This window comes from Elephantulus edwardii, unplaced genomic scaffold (assembly GCF_000299155.1).
Source record: "Elephantulus edwardii isolate Elephantulus edwardi_28Jun2011 unplaced genomic scaffold, EleEdw1.0 scaffold00151, whole genome shotgun sequence".
In the NCBI taxonomy this organism is placed as follows: Eukaryota; Metazoa; Chordata; class Mammalia; order Macroscelidea; family Macroscelididae; genus Elephantulus; species Elephantulus edwardii.
The window spans coordinates 1,103,561-1,120,293 of NW_006399901.1; the positions used below are offsets into that span (position 1 = coordinate 1,103,561).

Here is a 16,733-nt window from a genome sequence, read left to right on the forward strand (position 1 = left end):
CACTGCCAACCCAAAGGCACATGGTTTGACTCTACAAGCTGCTCCAAGAGAGAAAGATTGACAATCTCTTTCCATAAGATTTTCTGCCTCTGAAAACCCACTGGATGGTCAGCTGTGAGTCAAGTTCATTCTCAATGGCATATAATAATATACCTTTGGAATTCCTTCAAGTTGGAACTAACTCATAGCTGATCCTCCAATGGGTTTTCAGAGGCAGTAAATTACATGGGAAGATATTGCCCCTCTTTCTCCCATGGGGAAGCTGATGGATTCGAACAGTGTGCCTTTGGGTTGGCAGTGTAACTCCTTAGCACCCAGCCAACAGAGCTCCTTAGTAATGGAATAGTTGCATCAAATAGGATTTTGAATGCCTGCCTTTCAGAATTAGATCGGAGAAGGATAGACAATCTCCTCCTGTGCAATTACTGCTTCTGAAAACCCGCTGGAAGGTCAGTTATGGGTCAGTTCTGACTCTATGGTACACAGCCCAACACAACACAAGTCTCTGGGTAGATTTAAACCTCCAACCTTTCAGTTAGTTGGACTCTCAGAAATTGACCTGTCAAGTGAAGTGCTCTTTTAGTCAAAGGGATCTAGAAATCTGGCAATTTAGTAATCCACTTTGCTCCTTGCACAAATGTAAGGGGTACGCTGTTCTGGTTTCCTTTCAGTAGGCTCTGCCTTGGAAGCACACCCAGCATCTCAGCCCCTGACCTAGCAAAGACGGCAGCCATGTTCTGCGGGTCTCTGGGCCCCAGACCTCCGGTCCATGGCCCCTGCTGTGCCGTGCAGCAGAATCTGATGATGGGGCCCAAGCATTTTAACTGGGCTTGTCCTGGCCTGTAGAGAGTTCTGGTAGCCTAGTGGTAAGGAGCTGTGTTGCCAGCCCTAAGGCATGTGGTTCAAGTCCACCAGCTAGCTTCTCCACGGGATAAAAATAGGCAGTCTCCTCCTATCTGACTTACTGCCTCCGACAACCTGCTGGAAGGTCAGCTACTAATCAGTTTCGACTCCATGGCAAATAACAACATCTGTGGTCCATCTCGGCCTCCTACTGCCTCCAGGTGAGGAGTGAAGCTGGTGGTGTCTGCCCTTTGCTCTCCTGGAGACTCTAGTGTTGGGGTGGGCTGACGCTCTGGGGGGTAGTAGACCCATAGGTATTCATCTCCACAACCAGGCACCCTCCGCGTGCAGACAGCGGGCATAGCTTTCCCCATGTGTCAGCTTTGTGCAGGCCATGTTTGCTTTGGGCCTCAGTTTCCTCAGCTGTTAAATGAGGCGAGCTTTGCAATCTCTGAATGGTCTGTGAATGACTTAACTCTCCCTTCCTGGGCTCCTCATATCTGCCTCTCTGCTTCTATGAGAGCATCTCTTGCATTCATTCATTCACTTATTCATGCAGTGCACACTTACCGTGCACAGGAGGATGCTGGCTGGGGCAGGGAACTTGTGGGGATTCAGAGGAAAGAAAGGCCCTTGTATCCAAGAAGCTCCCCCACTAGAAGGGCCACATCAAGGTCCTCTGGCTCCTTTCTATCCAATCCTCTCTTCCTGCCTCTCTTATTGTGGTCTCACACCCCATCCACCTTTACTTGTGTTATTCCCCCAGCATGGAACAAATGAATCTGCCTTTGACCTCACTCTTCCATCCTGTATTCTAAGGCCCAGATCAAATGCCAGCTCAAACACTTGCTCTTTCATGCTGTATTCGAAGGCCCCGCTCAAATGCCCCTTCCTCCTTGAAGCCCTCTGTGATTCACTCCTCCTTGCGCAACAAACTCACTTTTGTATTCCAGCTGATGTGTCTTATCTTTGGAAAGGCAGCCTGGCATCGGATTGGTTTCTGGGTCCCTGTGACAGCATGCAGGGCCTGGCACACAGAAGGAGGAAAGAAGGCCCGAGGGGTTATGTGAGCGATGCTGCCATGAAGGTAGGCGCGATATGACAGGACATCCATCCAGTCAGAGGACGTAGGATGCTAAACCACAAAAGGATGAGGCAGGAGCTGGACCGGGGGCTCAGGGTGAGAGGAAGGTTGCACAGGTTGGGAGGCTGCTGCCAGGAGTCTACTACCCAGGTAACACCAGCAGCCACACAAGAGCCCACAGCCCTGGCCTCGAGGCCTGAGCTGGGGACGCAGATAGACAAACTGATAGCTGTCATCATGTTCACTGTGACCGCCCAGGGAAGCTGAGGCTAAGCCTGTCCTGGGCATGGCCCTATAGCCGATAGAGTGGACTTCGTCCTGCTGCTGACTTGAAGAAGCCTGGGTGACCACCCCTCTTTAGAGGGTGAGGTAGTATGAGTTTAAAGGGGTGAAGTCTCAGGCTGCCGTCTCAAGAGAAGAAGTGGAGGATTTGGGATTCAAACCCAGAGCTTCTGCTTCCCAAGTAGAGGAGCTGCACCTCCCTCCGTGGTGACCCAGGGTGGGTGTTCTTTAGGAGTTTGGGGACAGGACACTGGGTGCGGAAACAGAGACATCTCTTAACCTCCTCAGCGTGTTGGCCTGCTCTCTGCCAGTTGCTATGACCTGCTACAGACAGTGACCTTAAACGTGGCAAACCATCTGGTAAACCAGTGGCCAGGCATGGGAAGGTCAAGAGGCCCCCCCATAGGGTAAGCCAATGCCACAGTCCCCCCAAAGCAGAAGATGCCTAGGTTTAGGGAGCATTGGGGATACAAGCTCCTAACCATCTTGGGGGCAAGGGTTCTACCTTTTGGGGACTCCGATTTTAGATGTGTCCATGGACATCTAGATTTTAGATGTGTCCATGGACATCTAACTCAATCCCTTCGTTGTTCAGATGGGGAAACGGAGGCCCAGAGAGCTCTCGGGTCTCCCCCTAAAAACTGACACTGACCGTTAAGGGGAAATGTGGGCGTAGACGCCACCTTCGCTGCCCTGGCCATCAGGGACCCGGGGTTCGGACTCCTGCTGCGGGGTGCGTCTCCCCCCTGCCCCGCCCACGGATCCTTTAAGAGGCGGGGCTTGGCCGACAGCCCCGCGGCCCGGGCAAAAGGCTGGCACTTGACTCGGGCGGCGAGAACGAGCCCCGGCTCCATCAGCTGCAGCAACCGCCGCGCCGGAGCCCGAGCCACGATGAGCGGCAGAGTCGGCGACCTGAGCCCCAAGCAGCAGGAGGCCCTGGACAAGGTGCGTCCCCGCGGGGCCCGGCTCCGCCCGCAGCGGCGTTCGCGGCAGAGGCGCCGAGGAGCCGAACGGCGGGACGGGCGCTGCCGGGGCCGCAGGGGCGCACCGCCCGCTCACCTTCCGCCCGCGCCCCCCGGAAGCCCCTGCCTCCCCCCCGCCCGCTGCCGAGGGGACCCCCCGGGAAGTTCCTCCACCCCCCGCCCCGGCCCCCGGCGAGCGCTGGCCGGTGCCACCTGGGGAGAAGTGGTTGCCTGGAAGCCCTCGGCGGCCGCTCAGGGCACAAAGGCAACATTCATCCTGAGCACTGGCAGCTGGACCCGGGGGGAGCAGGGGCTGGGCCCCAGGTTTGCTCCCATTTCCGGGAGGTTTTCCTCCTGTCGGTGCAGCGGCGGCGCGATGGAAAGGGGCGGACAGCTCCCTCCCCTGGGCTCCTGGCCCCTGCTCCAGCCCCCCCCCCCATCGCCCTGCGACCTTGGGCTGAGCCTTTGGCCTGCTTGGGGGTGGAGGTGGGGTGTATGTGTCGGTGCTCCCAACGAAATGAGGAGGTGGGACCAGATGATGAAGCGGGGCGCTTCGGTGTCTGAAGTCTAGGATCGCGTGACTCACGCTACTTGGCTGGGGTGAGAGTGAACTGAATTCCACCTCTTCCCCCGTCCTCCCCTTCCCAAACTCAAGTTGCAACTCAAGCCCCTCTCTGACCCGGCACTTGGAGCTGATGCTCTTGCGAGGGCAGAGGTGAGCCTGGCTTTATCTTTGCACCTGGGCTGGCCCAGCGGAGGAGGGGACAACTATTGGAAGGTTGTTACCCTTAGAGGAGGGAGAATGGTGCTTCTTGAGGCCAAAGCTGGAGGCTTGAGAACTGGGCAGTTTTCCATCCTGGGAAGGAGTGGGGGTGAGGGAGGTGCAGCAGGGCCCAGGCACCCTGAGGACCATGGAAGCTTTGTCCGGCCTGAGCTCCCCTCACCCCCCACCCCCCACTCCCAAGACTAGAGAGGAAGGCTCCAGAGTTTGCTGCTGACCTGCAGGGGACTCAGGCAGGATTAGAGGGTGATTATAATGGGAACCTAGGGCTGGATAGGGTCCTTGGTGAGAGGTGGCCCCATGCCTGGGCCTTGAACAAACTCTTTTCCTGGGCAGCTGGGAGCTGTTGGGAGGGCCCTCAATCTCTGGTTGACCTAGGCACAGGACACAAGTGGCCAGTTCTTATTGGTCCCCTCTGTGGGGTCACTGACCAGGGGATGTGAGTGGCTAGAAGCTGGGGGCTGGGAGAAGGTACATGGGACCTGCTTGCCACAGTGTAGTGTTGAAATTGGTGTGTTATCCTTGAGGTCACTGCCCAGTGCCTGGTTTTGGCCCTCCCTGAATTTCACCTCTGTGATCTCACTCATCTAGATTGCCAGGTCATGCCCCCTTTTTATCTGAAGCTCTGAGACCACCTTCTTCCTGACTGTCCCTTCTCCTCTGTTCCCCAGCCATTCCAAGATGAAGAGTGCAGGAGATAACAACAGAAGGGGTATTCTCTGGACTCAGATAGCTCCAGTTTTGCATCCCAGCTCTGCTCCTTACTCGCTGTGTGACCTTGGGCAGGTTTCTCAACTTTTCTGGGCTTTATTTCCTTCATCTGGAAAAAGGGAATCATGGTATCTTGAGGCCTGCTGACTCTAAGGCGCTGTGAAGAGCACACGGCCGAATGATAACTTTTACTGTGGCTTGTACCAATTACCACGGTCACAGTTAGCTGGGCACACGCCCGCCTCCCCACCAGCCCAGGGCGTGGAAGGGTACACTGCGAGGTCCGCAGCAGCATCTAATTCTCTTCCCATTATGTCCCTGCTATCCAGCACCAGTGAGGGTCCCAGGCAGCACGACTGTCTGCTGAGTTAAATAATGTGAAAGAGGGGACAGCAAAGGCCCCTGTGAAGAGTCCTGGTCAAAGGTCAGTCAGGGTGGGACCTGCCACTCACCCAGGTACCTCTCCCCACAGTTTCGGGAGAATGTCCAGGATGTACTGCCCACCCTGCCGAATCCAGATGACTATTTCCTCCTGCGCTGGCTCCGAGGTGAGGGACGAGGGGCCATGAAGTGGGAGGTGGGGACAGAGGCTTGTTCTGGCACACTCTGGAAAACACTGCCTGTGGCAGGCAGAGACTCTAGAATTTTCCATTTTAAGACCCCAAAGAGCGCTTGGCAGTTAAATACCTTAGCCCAGCTGCGACTCACAGAGGTGAGGTGACTCCCTCATGCACACACAGTGAGTGGGCTCCAGGGAGAGAAAAGACTGGAATCCAGGTCTGCAGACTCTCAGTTCTTTCTAGTGAGGCCATGTCTCTGATGGACTTGGGGAAGGGGGTGGAGAGGAAAAAAGTGAGGTGCGAGAGGCCTCGTGCGGGAAGTTGGCGGCAGAGCCCAGTTTAGAACCTTCTGTGCCCCGAGGAGACAGTAGGCCCTCTGCTGCCAGCGCCAGTGCAGGCAGCTTGAAGGAGGCCAGTGTGCACCAGGAACAAGGGAGCTCAGCCTGACCTGCATTGACAAGAATCTCCTCAAGCTGTGGGCCAAGCTCCAGAAATGCTTAGTTCCAGGTCCAGGCCTGTCTTGGGCTTACTGTGGCTGGTCTAACCTTTCCCCTTGGGAAGACAGGACCAGACAGTGTGCCCTGTGTATTGACAGCACAGATGTCTGTGTATAAATCGAAGCACTGTTTCCAGAAGCATTAAGGTAATATCAGTACCCCTACTCCTCCTATTTTTTCTCCATCCTTCTCTTGTCATTCATGTTGTATGTCACTTTCTTTCTCTGGCTTTTCTCACTTGAAGTTTATAGAAAGTTTATTATCACAGAAGTAATTAAGAAAATTTCCAGAAGTGAAAGTGTGTTGTGTAATCACACTCTATATACACACCAAAAATATCAAATACAGATCCTGCCTGATTATTTACTAACTCAAATGTATAACATAGGCATAGATTCCCTAGGAGCCTCGGGACACGGACGAAGAGATCTCTTCTCCTGGCCTCCCTGGAAATTGAATCTCTCTCCCTCACTCTTGGGGAATTGCTAAGTAAACCTGTCCCAGGCACAGGTGCAGCCTGGAGAGCCACGTGCTGCCTATTCCCTCTTCTCAGAAAAGCTGTAAACCCACCCACCCAGCCCAGAGGGTGGAGGGGCAGCTTGGGGGTGGCAGCAGTTAGTCCAGGGGGGCTGGGAGGAAATTGTGTCCTAGCATTTGCTAAAGGACTGTAGCTGGAAGGAAGGGGTGGGTGGAAGAGAGTGGGAAGGCACTGGCCTCCTTAAAGGGCCAGCCGCAAGCTGATCAACCTGACAGCAGGACTGCCTTAAAGGAAGAAATGGGGTCCAGAGAGCCAGGAATAGATACTAAGCTCTCTTCTGTTCGAGCCATTGCTAACTTGGAACTCCAGCTGCTAGTCTCTTAGGTAATCCCCTCCTGGTCCCGTGATAGCCCCTCTCCTTGGGTAATGCATGACAGGAATTTTGAGGGTACTTTCAGTCTCAATTAGTCAGATGAAACAGTGGCGGCCCAGAGAGGGGAAGACACTTAGCTGAAGCCACACAGCTGAAAAGGAGCAGAATGAGGTCTGAAGCCTCAGCCTCCCTGGGGCCAGCACTTTTTGCAGTGAATTTCAGCTGTTCTCTGAAGCCATCAGTGTGGCTTCTGGGTGATTCCTGGGCAGGCACTCAGGCCTGGCCGGTAGCTTCTTGGGCCCTTTGGTGAATTTCAATGAGGGTTTTTGTTGGGTGATTGGGATTTTTTTCCGTTTGTTTGTGGTTTTTTTTGTTTTGTTTTGTTTAAAAAGAGACCTGCGCCTGTTTCCCCTTTGATTCTAAAGGAAATCTTTGCAAGCTTCACAGCCACAGAACACGTTTGTCTAAGCTAGGTGGGGGTGCCAGGTCCCAATCTGCATGTTTTCCCCCAAATGTGGCTGTTTTCTGGGAGCTGCAGGCCTTGGGAACAAGCACAGAAGCCCCACTGACACCCCTGACTGGAACTGAGCTCTGGGAACCCCAGGAAGTAGGATCCAGGATGAAACAAGGAGGGAGTGGGAACCCCCCACCTCCCAAACTGGTCCTTTGTTACTAAGCCCTTTTAATTTCCATCTTTATTTCCTGGAACCCCCAGAGGGACAGAGGTAGACCCTTCCCATCCCATTTGATAGGACTACAGAGTGATCAAGTAAGAACTGGGGACAGAAGCCACCCTTGGGGTTGCTCCAGCCAGCCCTGGGGAGGCCTGACTCAGCAGCCAAGGTAGGAACCCAGTGGGGAACCCCAACAGCAAGAGACAACTTGGGGAGACCCTGGATGTTGGACCCTAGCAGATAAAGCTTAGCTGGAGAGCTTCCCCTGAGATAAGGGGCTCATAGTTCACCATTCCTGTCCCGTTGGAGGATAAGGGATCTCCTCCCTGTAGGGGTGTTTTGGTTCCCACATGAGGGCCCCATGTTCACGGTCCAGCCAAGCTCCCTCATGAGATATTGCTTTGCGTCCTGTTGTAGGATTCCCATAACGCTGGTCTGTCTCATCTAATGAGCATAGTATATGATACTGACGGGTGGTCAGGATCTTGGCCAACATCAAACAGAAGATACAAGAGCTGGAATGCAAACACATGTTACATGACTCTGAAACCTGCCCCATGCTGTCATGATAGCATATGAAATCAGGCTACAGGGGCACCTCATGAGACCTGCAAATGTGTCCCCTGCTCCCAGTGACACGTGTAGCACTTGATCAATATCTAGTGATGCACCTTTTGGGCCACAGAGGGGACAGGACTTCACAACAGCCGAGTCAGGGAATGTGCTCAGCCACTCCTAGGTACCAGTGACAGTCCAGAGGGCAGCCTGATTAAGGGACCAGTGACAGTCCAGAGGGCAGCCTGGCTGGCCCAAGTTTCAGGCCCGTCAGCAGATCTGGACGCTGATCAGATCCACCAAGGACATGCGGCTGGGAGGGGCAGTTCATAGGTCAGCTGGCGATGTGGGTTAGAATCGGGATCTTGAAAGGTCTTTAAAGGATGAAACGAAGCTGACTAACAAGATGAAATTTGAGAGGGATGGATTTAAGGTTCAGGAAAGCACTCTCCATATATGGGAAGGAAGGCTTAGCAACAGCCCAGGTGAAGAGGATTTGGCGGTTTCAGTTAACTCTAAGCCCCACCTGAGTTAAAGGTGTGCCAGCTTGCTAAGAAAGGGGTTTGGTTTTTTGAAGAAAGGCAGATGGTACACACTTTGGACAGATGCTTTAAGAAGGCTGCTCGCACACTGGAAAACAGCCAAAAGCAAGTGATATTAGGATGGACTTGAAAGCAATCTATGCGGTTTGGGGAGAGGATCCGAGATGGGCAGTGTGATTGGATGGGGAGACTTGGGCTAATAGATCTGGCCAGTATTGGCAGGCTTGACTTGTCATGTGACATTCTCAAGGGTGTCTCTGGAGTTGACCCCCAGTTGAGAACAACAGTGAGAACTGGCTGCTGAGGCAGGAAGCCTGGAGGGGCCAGTGGGAGCTTCATGTTCAAGATCAGGCAGGCCTTGCAAAGATGGGCCCAGGTGGACTTTGATGCTAAAACCTTCTAGGAGCTCTCAGAGGTCCTTGTGTTTCTTTATTCTATCCCTTGAGGAAGTAACAGAAGTGACAAGTGGTTCAGTCCCGCTGGGGTGAACTCAGATTGATGCTCATCTGTGTGCCCTCGGGTGGCCTAATGGGTAATGAGTTGCACTGCCAATCCAAAGGCAGGCAGTTCAAATCCACCAACAACTCCTCAGGTGAAAGATGGGCGCTCTCCTTCTGTGTAATTTATCGCTTCTGAAAACCCGCTGGAGGGTCAGCTGTGAGTCAGCTCTGACTCAATGGCTCAAAACAAAGTCTTTGGACTTTGGGTTGATATTTCTTAGAACTGGAGGGAGGGAGATAAGCTTCAAGGGAGGCAAACCAATTGATAAAGGATCCAAGATTCACTTTCCCTGAGAGAGTTCACATTTGACCTGACTGCATCCGCTGGAATAAAGCTTTTTTGAGCCAGAGGCCACGATCCTGCCCTCAACTGCTCTGAACTGTGGCAGCTGTAGTTCTCTCAAAGCCTTCTCTGAAGGTCTTCACACCAGGTTTTCCTGTGGGATGTCCCAGAATCGGTTAGGATGACAGCCGAGAGGAGCTGGCCCTCCCTGGCCGCTAGGGAAACCTTCCTCTTCTTGTACATGGAAAGAAACTGACTGACTGACCCTGATCACGTTTCCCTTTTACAGCCAGAAGTTTTGACCTGCAGAAGTCAGAGGCCATGCTCCGGAAGGTGAGGCCCACTTAAGTCTGCATCCCACTGTGGCCTCTGTTTCTCCCGTCAGAGTCCCACCTTGCTTGGGCAACCTCTTGCAGACCCTGTCCACTCTAATTGCACCCTTTGGCTTGTTTAACCTGCGCGAGCATTGTTGTTGCTAAGTGCTGTCAATCTGACAATTCACAGCAGCAACAGGTCTGAACTTCGCCCTCTCCTGTGCCCGCCTGGCTGTCTCCGACATAGTCAAGGCCACCTTTACAGTCCCCATGTCCATCTGTCTTGTTGCGGGTCTTGTCCTCCTTCAGTGACCCTCCACCTTTCCCAGCATGTCCTTCTCCAAGGACTGGCCCCTCTTTACAACCTGCCCAGAGGATGTGAGATGAAATGTCACTAATCCAGAGAACTCTGGTGGCCTAGTGGCAAGAAGCTGCACTGCAATCCCAGAGGTACACGGTTCGAATCCACCAGATGCTCTGCTGGAGAAGGAGGGGCAATCGCCTCCTGTACCAGTCAGATCTGATTTGACGGTACACACACACACAAAAATAATAAAATAAAGTTTAAAAAAAAAGTAATTTTCACTAATCCTTACCTCCAAGGAGCACTCTGGCTTCACCTTTGCCAAGACATCTCTGTCTGTCCTTTTGATGGTCCATGGGATATTCAGTATTCTTCTCCAGCACCACAACTCCAAGGAATCAGTTCTTCTCCTGTCATCCTTAGTCATTGTATCGTGATGCTGGAAGTTTGACCACTGGTATCCCAAATACCAGCAAGGTCATCCATGGTGGACAGGTTCCAGCAGCTCTTTCAGATTTAAGACAGACTAGGAAGCAGGATTTGGCTATCCACTTCTAAAAAAATAGGCCTTTGATAATTCCACGAACAGCAGAGGCACACTGTTGGGTATGGTGTTAGAGGTAGTGCTTGACCATTTGCCAGCCAATACCGCCTGAGCCCTTCAGTCCAGATTGGACTCCATCTCCTGGAAGCCGAGAACTCTGAGTTCTGGGCCAGTCAAGAATTTTACCACCTCTTTTGCCAAGACTTGTACAATGACTTCTGTCCTGTTCTTTGAATAATTTGCCTGTAGTCTGTCCTTATTGTCCCCCTGTGGTCAGATGCCTGTTAAGGGGTGCTCACCCGTCTCACTCTTGGTCCTCATTCCTTGGTCCTATGTTTGCAGCACGTGGAGTTCCGAAAGCAAAAGGACATTGACAACATCATCAGCTGGCAGCCACCAGAGGTGAGGGTGGAGCCTCTTGTCCAGGGTCCCATCCAGGTCGATGAGGCCCCGGTCTACATCTTCGGGCTCTTGAACAGGGACTCTCAGTAGAAAGGTGTGGCAATTACAAGTGAGCCCTGATGGTTCCCAGTCCAGGAATTCATTGTCACCTGGAGGAGGGGCATCAGGAAGAGTAGACTTGAGAGCCAGGTCCTGTAGTTCCAGGCTGGGAAGGGTGCCCAGGGCCAGCAGGCCAAGCTTCTCTGTCTCTGCGCAGGTGGTCCAACAGTACCTGTCAGGTGGCATGTGTGGCTACGACTTGGATGGGTGCCCCGTCTGGTATGATATCATCGGACCTCTGGATGCCAAGGGACTGCTGTTCTCAGCCACCAAACAGGATCTGCTCAGGACCAAGATGCGGGACTGTGAGCGGCTTCTACAAGAATGTGGCCGGCAGACGGCGAAGGTGAGCAGACCACCCCGGTTAGTTGAAAATGACTTAACCTGTTCGGGAGGCATTCAGATCACGGTGGAGATGTCATAGGAGGAAAGTGAAGCATTAGTTTCGGGGTGAAACCCCAACTTTTGCATTTCATAAACCAGACATTTCACATCTTGGGGATGGACATAATGTTGTTGTTGTCATGTACCACTGAGTCTCCTGCGACTCACAGTGACCCTATGTACAACAGCCCTAAGCCCTGCTCTAGCCTGTGCCAATCTTATTGTCTCTGACACCCATACCTTCATTTCCCCAGTCATGAAATCAATCCATCTCATTGAGGGTCTTCCTCTCCTGTACTGTCCCTCCACCCTCCCAAGCATGACATCCTTGGAGAGGGACATAATGTTATCAAATTTTAATTTTGCCATGGGCTTAAACATTAAACACGATTACTATCAATTGTTGCCATAATTAACACACACACACACACACACCACACACGTTGTTGTTGTTGCTATGTGCCGTCGAGTCCACACACACACACATACACTCAAAAAATAAGAATAAGGGGAGCTCTGGTGGCCTAGTGGTAAGGAGCTGCAACTACAATCCCAGAGGCGCACGGTTCAAATCCACCGGATGCTCTGCCGGAGAAGGAGGGACAATCTCCTCCTGTACCAGTCAGATCTGATTTGACGGTACACTCACACAAAAATAATAAAAATTAAAAAAAATTAAAAAAATAAGAATAGTATAACCTCAAAATAAAGGACAGTCCTTTAAATGGAAGAAATATTGCTTAATAATAAACTCAGTAAATTATATTTCTCTCATTTATCTATCTATTATTGTTATGTATCATCAAGTCAGAACTGACTCACAGCTGACCCTCCAGTGGGTTTTCAGAGATTGTAAATTGCACGTGAGGAGACGGCCCATCCTTCTCCTGAGGAGCAGTGGGTGGATTTGAACTGCCTTGCCTTTGGGTTGGCAGCGCAACTCCTTCCTGCTGAGCCGTGAGAGCTATTATTTATCTGGGGACTGGTAAATCATGGGCACAGGTCAGTTCCTCTGGGCTTAGATTGGACAGAGAAGATCTGTGCCCATGAGATAAAGTATCCACACCAGGTCCCACGTGAACGCTGCCCGTGGAGTGCTCAGCGAGTCTGAGGGAGGAGGCAACAGCTCAGGCTGAAGAGGGGAACAACCTCAGATGTAGTTTTGCTCTACCCAGCTGTGGATGAGAACAAGGAAACCTGAGCAAGAGGAGTGGCTGCCTGCGCCACAGTTCCGGCGGGCTGATAATCTCTCTCAGTCTGGAAAACTCTAGACACAGTCTTGCCTTGACCTAGTTGTGCTCCCCCCACCCGCACCCCCTAGTATGTGACAAGATTGACATTTGCCCTGATCTGGGCTGGTGGGTTTTTGTTGTGGGGCCACTGGGTGAAATTGCTCCTCTATTCCCTTCAGATGGGGAAGAAGGTGGAGACCATTACCATGATTTATGACTGTGAAGGACTTGGCCTCAAGCACCTCTGGAAGCCTGCCGTGGAAGCCTATGGAGAGGTGAGGGGCCTGGGACACGTTCTCCCAGGCAGGAGAGCAGAGAGAAGACTGGGGAGCTGGGCCCTTCTGCTTGGCTGCCCTGAAGGCTGGAGGGGGGTGGATCTAGTTATTTATTCATAGTTGACCCTTCAGAGGCTTTAAATCACATGGGAGGAGATTGCCCATCTTTCTCCCTCGGAGCAGCTAGTGAATTAGAACTTCCTGCCTTTGCATTAGCAGCGCAACTCCTTAACACTAGGCTACCCTGGCAGAGGTGATGAGGACAGATTCTGGCCTAGATGAAGCAGGGCCTCTCTCTCTGGCAGAGGTCTGAGCCTGCTGGCACCCTTGGTTTTCTTTCCACAGTTTCTCAGCATGTTTGAGGAGAATTATCCTGAAACATTGAAGCGGCTTTTTGTTGTTAAAGGTAAGTTGGGCATCTCCTCTGAGGAAGAAAGAGGGGCCAAATGCTCCTGGGGAGATTAAGAAGAGGAAAACGAAGTAGGCCAAACAAGGGGCCTGTGGGACACATTGAGAAGGTTAACCTTTTCTATGAAACTCAACAATTTGCTGCCATCGAGTTAGAACCGACTCGTAGCTGATCCTCCATTGGATTTCCGAGGCTGTAAATCGCACAGGAGGAGCTTGCCCATCTTTCTCCCATAAAACCACTGGTGGATTCGAACCATCAGAGAGGTAAAGACTTTGGTGCAACTCCCTCGGGCTACATCACCAGAGCTCCCTTTACGTTGTTGTTGCTGCTGTTGTTAGGTGCGATCGAGTTAACTATGCTTCACAGAGATCCTGTGAACAACGGGTCTGAACCTTGTCCTGTCCTGTCCTCACCACCTTTGCCATGCTAGAGCCTAATGTCATGGTCCCTGTGTCAGTCCGTCTCAGTGAGGGTCACCTTCTCTTTCTCTGACCCTCGACCTTTCCCAGCATGATACTGCCCCCCCCCAAGACTGGCCTCTCCAGATCACATTCCCAAAGTATGTGAGGCGGAGTTTCACCATCCTTGCCTCGAAGGTCCACCCTGCTTACACTTCCTCCAGAATGACTTGTTTATTCCTTTTGGCAGTCCGTGGGATGGTCAGGGCCTCATCTTCAGCAATTCACAGTTGAAAAGCATCATTCTTCTGTCGGCTTGTTATGTTCACTCCTTCCCCTGAAGGAATTCCTGGGTGGGGTGGACAGTTAAGTGTTTGACCATGGGCCACAGAGCTGCTGCTTCAAACCCACTCAGACAGACACCTGAAAGACAGGACTGGCTATCAGCTTCCAGAATCGGAACCCAGAATTGGAACCCTGAAAGGTCATCATCAGGGGGCGGAGTTGTCTCTTGGGGCTACTAACACCCACCTAGTTAGAGCCACATGGCTGGGTGAGATAGGAAAAGACCGTTTGACTATTCATTGCTATAGATGAGGAAGCTAGAACTCAACGAAATGTACGGATAGTAAGAGGCCCATCATAACTGAGACCTCGGCTTCCTGTCCGAGCTCCACAGCACCAGAAGACATATGAACCAGTTTGTGGAGAAGCGGCCACAGCTAGGGACAGACCTGACCTCATCTCTTGGTCTCTATTCCAGCCCCCAAACTGTTTCCAGTGGCCTATAACCTCATCAAGCCCTTCCTGAGTGAAGACACTCGGAAGAAGATAATGGTGCTGGGAGGTGAGTATCCCATCTCTTCTTAACCCCACAGTCCAGACTAGGGCCAGCCTTAGAGCTGGTCATAGCAACAGGCTCTCTAGCTCCCTCTGCTGGCCCTGGATCAAGCTGACACAGAGCTGTCATTGTTCTGAACCATCCAGTTAGAAACTACCGTTAGCTGATCCTCCAGTGGATTTTCAGAGGCAATTCGTTGCATGAGAGGAGACTGCACCTCTTCTTCCTGTAGAGTAGCTGGCGGATTTGAACCACATGCCTTTGGGTTGGCAGCACCATTCCTCACCACTAGACCACCAGAGAGGTCCGTGGAACAGAGCTAGGGCTTTGTTATTTGTTTTTGCTAGAGGAAAATAGTGGGCTCATTGTCGAGTCAATAATGAATGAAAATTCTTGCCCTCAAGCAGCTGACAGAATAACAAGAGAGGGAGGATGTAGATAGAGAGCTTTGCCACAGGCTAGTGGGGACTCTGGGGAAGGTAAGAGAAGGCACCGTGGAGGTCCCGGAAGCTCCCCCTTGTAGGCAGCATGGAGTGGCTTCACTTACAAAGCCCTTGCTGTGCGCCAGGCCCTGGTCTTGGTGCTGAAGCTGTAAAGTTAAGAAAGAAATATACTGCTATACATGTGGTTTGGGGAATCATAAATTCTGGTCCTGACTTTGCTGTTCAGCTTTTAGTTGGAATTATACCTAACTCCCACCATCTGTACTGCGTGAATAATCATATTTAACTAACCCACAGGTGTGTTGTAAAGAATTGGTAATAAAAAGTAACTCTGAACATATAAGCAGTTTAAAGCCCAGATTGTTAAACAAATGATTAAGAGAAACAAAGCAAACAGGTTACATTTTTCTTTTTCTTTTTTTTTTTTATTTTTAATTATTTTGTGTGCGTGTACCGTCAAATCAGATCTGACTGGTACAGGAGGATATTGCGCCTCCTTCTCCGGCAGAGCATCTGGTGGATTCGAACCGTGTTTCTCTGGGATTGCAGTGCAGCTTCTTGCCACTAGGCCACCAGAGCTCCCCATTAGGTTACATTTTTCTAATGAAACTATGAGAATTACTTTTAATCTAGCAAAAAGGGATGAGAATGTGCTGGGCAGGGTGGGGGATGAATTACCATGCAGTTGTACAATTTGATGGGTGGGGGGGGTGAGGAAAATTGAAAGAATCTGTAGTGAAAAATAAAAAAAATTATAATTACAAAAAAAAAGTCTCTTGCAGAGCTCCCACTTTCTAAAGGAAGGGAAATCCAAATTGATGTGACACCACAAGCGTGCAGGAGCAATGAACAGAAGTCACCTTGTTTTACGTAAGGGGGGAGCAGTAAGCTGAGTCTTGCAGAATGAATGAGCGTCTGCCATGTGAAGCAAGAAGGAAGGATAGCATTTGGTCAAGACCTTGAAAAGCATGCAGCAGGCGCTTCTGGTGGAGTGGGAGGCAGGATGTGGCAAGGGATGAGCTGGAGAAGGTTCAGGCAGGATCTAGGCTGCAGGGAGTCCAGGGCATGGTCCGGGGAAGCTGAGACATGACTGTGCAGGCCATGGGAATAAGACAGGAGATCTGAACAGGGAAGGGCCACGATCAGATTTTAAAGAGAAATACACCGTACTAGCAAGATTGTAGAGAACAGACCCAGAAAGACAGCACAGATATAGGTTTGCATACTGTGACCATTATTCATACAAAGGGTGTTACACAGCTGGACCAGGGCAGTGGCAACAGGGAGAGAGAGGAGAGATAGACTTAAGACTTTTGAGAAGAAAAAGTGCAGACTGGGTTTGGCAAATGGGAGAGAATGAAGATTCTAGAATGATCAGTATGATTGAAATAATGTTGGGGCCTTCATTGTGTTTAACTGGAAAGAAAAGGTTGGAATTGCATTTGAGGAGTCAGTGAGATAGATAGATGTTGGGAATCCTTGAACCTGGTGCTTCAGAGAGACTCTCAGGCTGGAGGTTAGGGTACCATCGAATGTAGGCAGTAGCTTAAATCTTGAGAATAGAAAAGATTGCCCACGGGAGAGCGGAGACTCACAGTGGGAACGTTGGGCATTAGCTGAGCTCAAGAGCAGGTAGGAAAAGAAGAACCCATCAGGAAGAGAGGGATGAAATGATTAATGAGGTTGGCAGAGAAGCAGGTCAACAGGGACTAAGCTATAAAGGAAATGAGGAGAACATTGGACACGGAGTGGGGAAAGTGTGACCCAGAACCAGACATGGAGAGTCCAGAGTTATGTCAGCTCTGGACTTGGAGGAGTCTGTTCCTGCTGGAGCCTGAAGTGAAGCACTGGGCGAAGGGGCTAGAGAGGTTGACTAGGAGCAGTTTATGCAAAGATTGATAGTGTCTAGGTGAGCCCTGGTGGCCTAACAGCAGGAAGCTGCACTGCAATCCCAGGGGTG

At 51.4% G+C, this 16,733-nt stretch overlaps 1 protein-coding gene across 3 annotated transcripts in view; it reads left to right on the top strand.

Moving 5' to 3' along the window:
- Positions 1-2,959: 2,959 nt before the first annotated feature.
- SEC14L2 (SEC14-like 2 (S. cerevisiae)) overlaps positions 2,960-16,733 on the top strand; it is a 29,212-nt gene continuing 15,438 nt past the window's right edge. The window contains exons 1-8 of one of the 3 annotated variants that reach the window (XM_006894783.1): positions 2,960-3,154; positions 5,136-5,211; positions 9,415-9,458; positions 10,630-10,689; positions 10,946-11,134; positions 12,584-12,679; positions 13,025-13,085; positions 14,253-14,336. In XM_006894783.1, the coding sequence (XP_006894845.1) occupies positions 3,101-3,154; positions 5,136-5,211; positions 9,415-9,458; positions 10,630-10,689; positions 10,946-11,134; positions 12,584-12,679; positions 13,025-13,085; positions 14,253-14,336 (664 nt within the window). In that variant the 5' untranslated portion in view covers positions 2,960-3,100. Of the gene's footprint in view, positions 3,155-5,135; positions 5,212-9,414; positions 9,459-10,629; positions 10,690-10,945; positions 11,135-12,583; positions 12,680-13,024; positions 13,086-14,252; positions 14,337-16,733 lie in introns of those variants that run through there. The other 2 variants (XM_006894782.1, XM_006894781.1) reach the window with 2 other exon arrangements.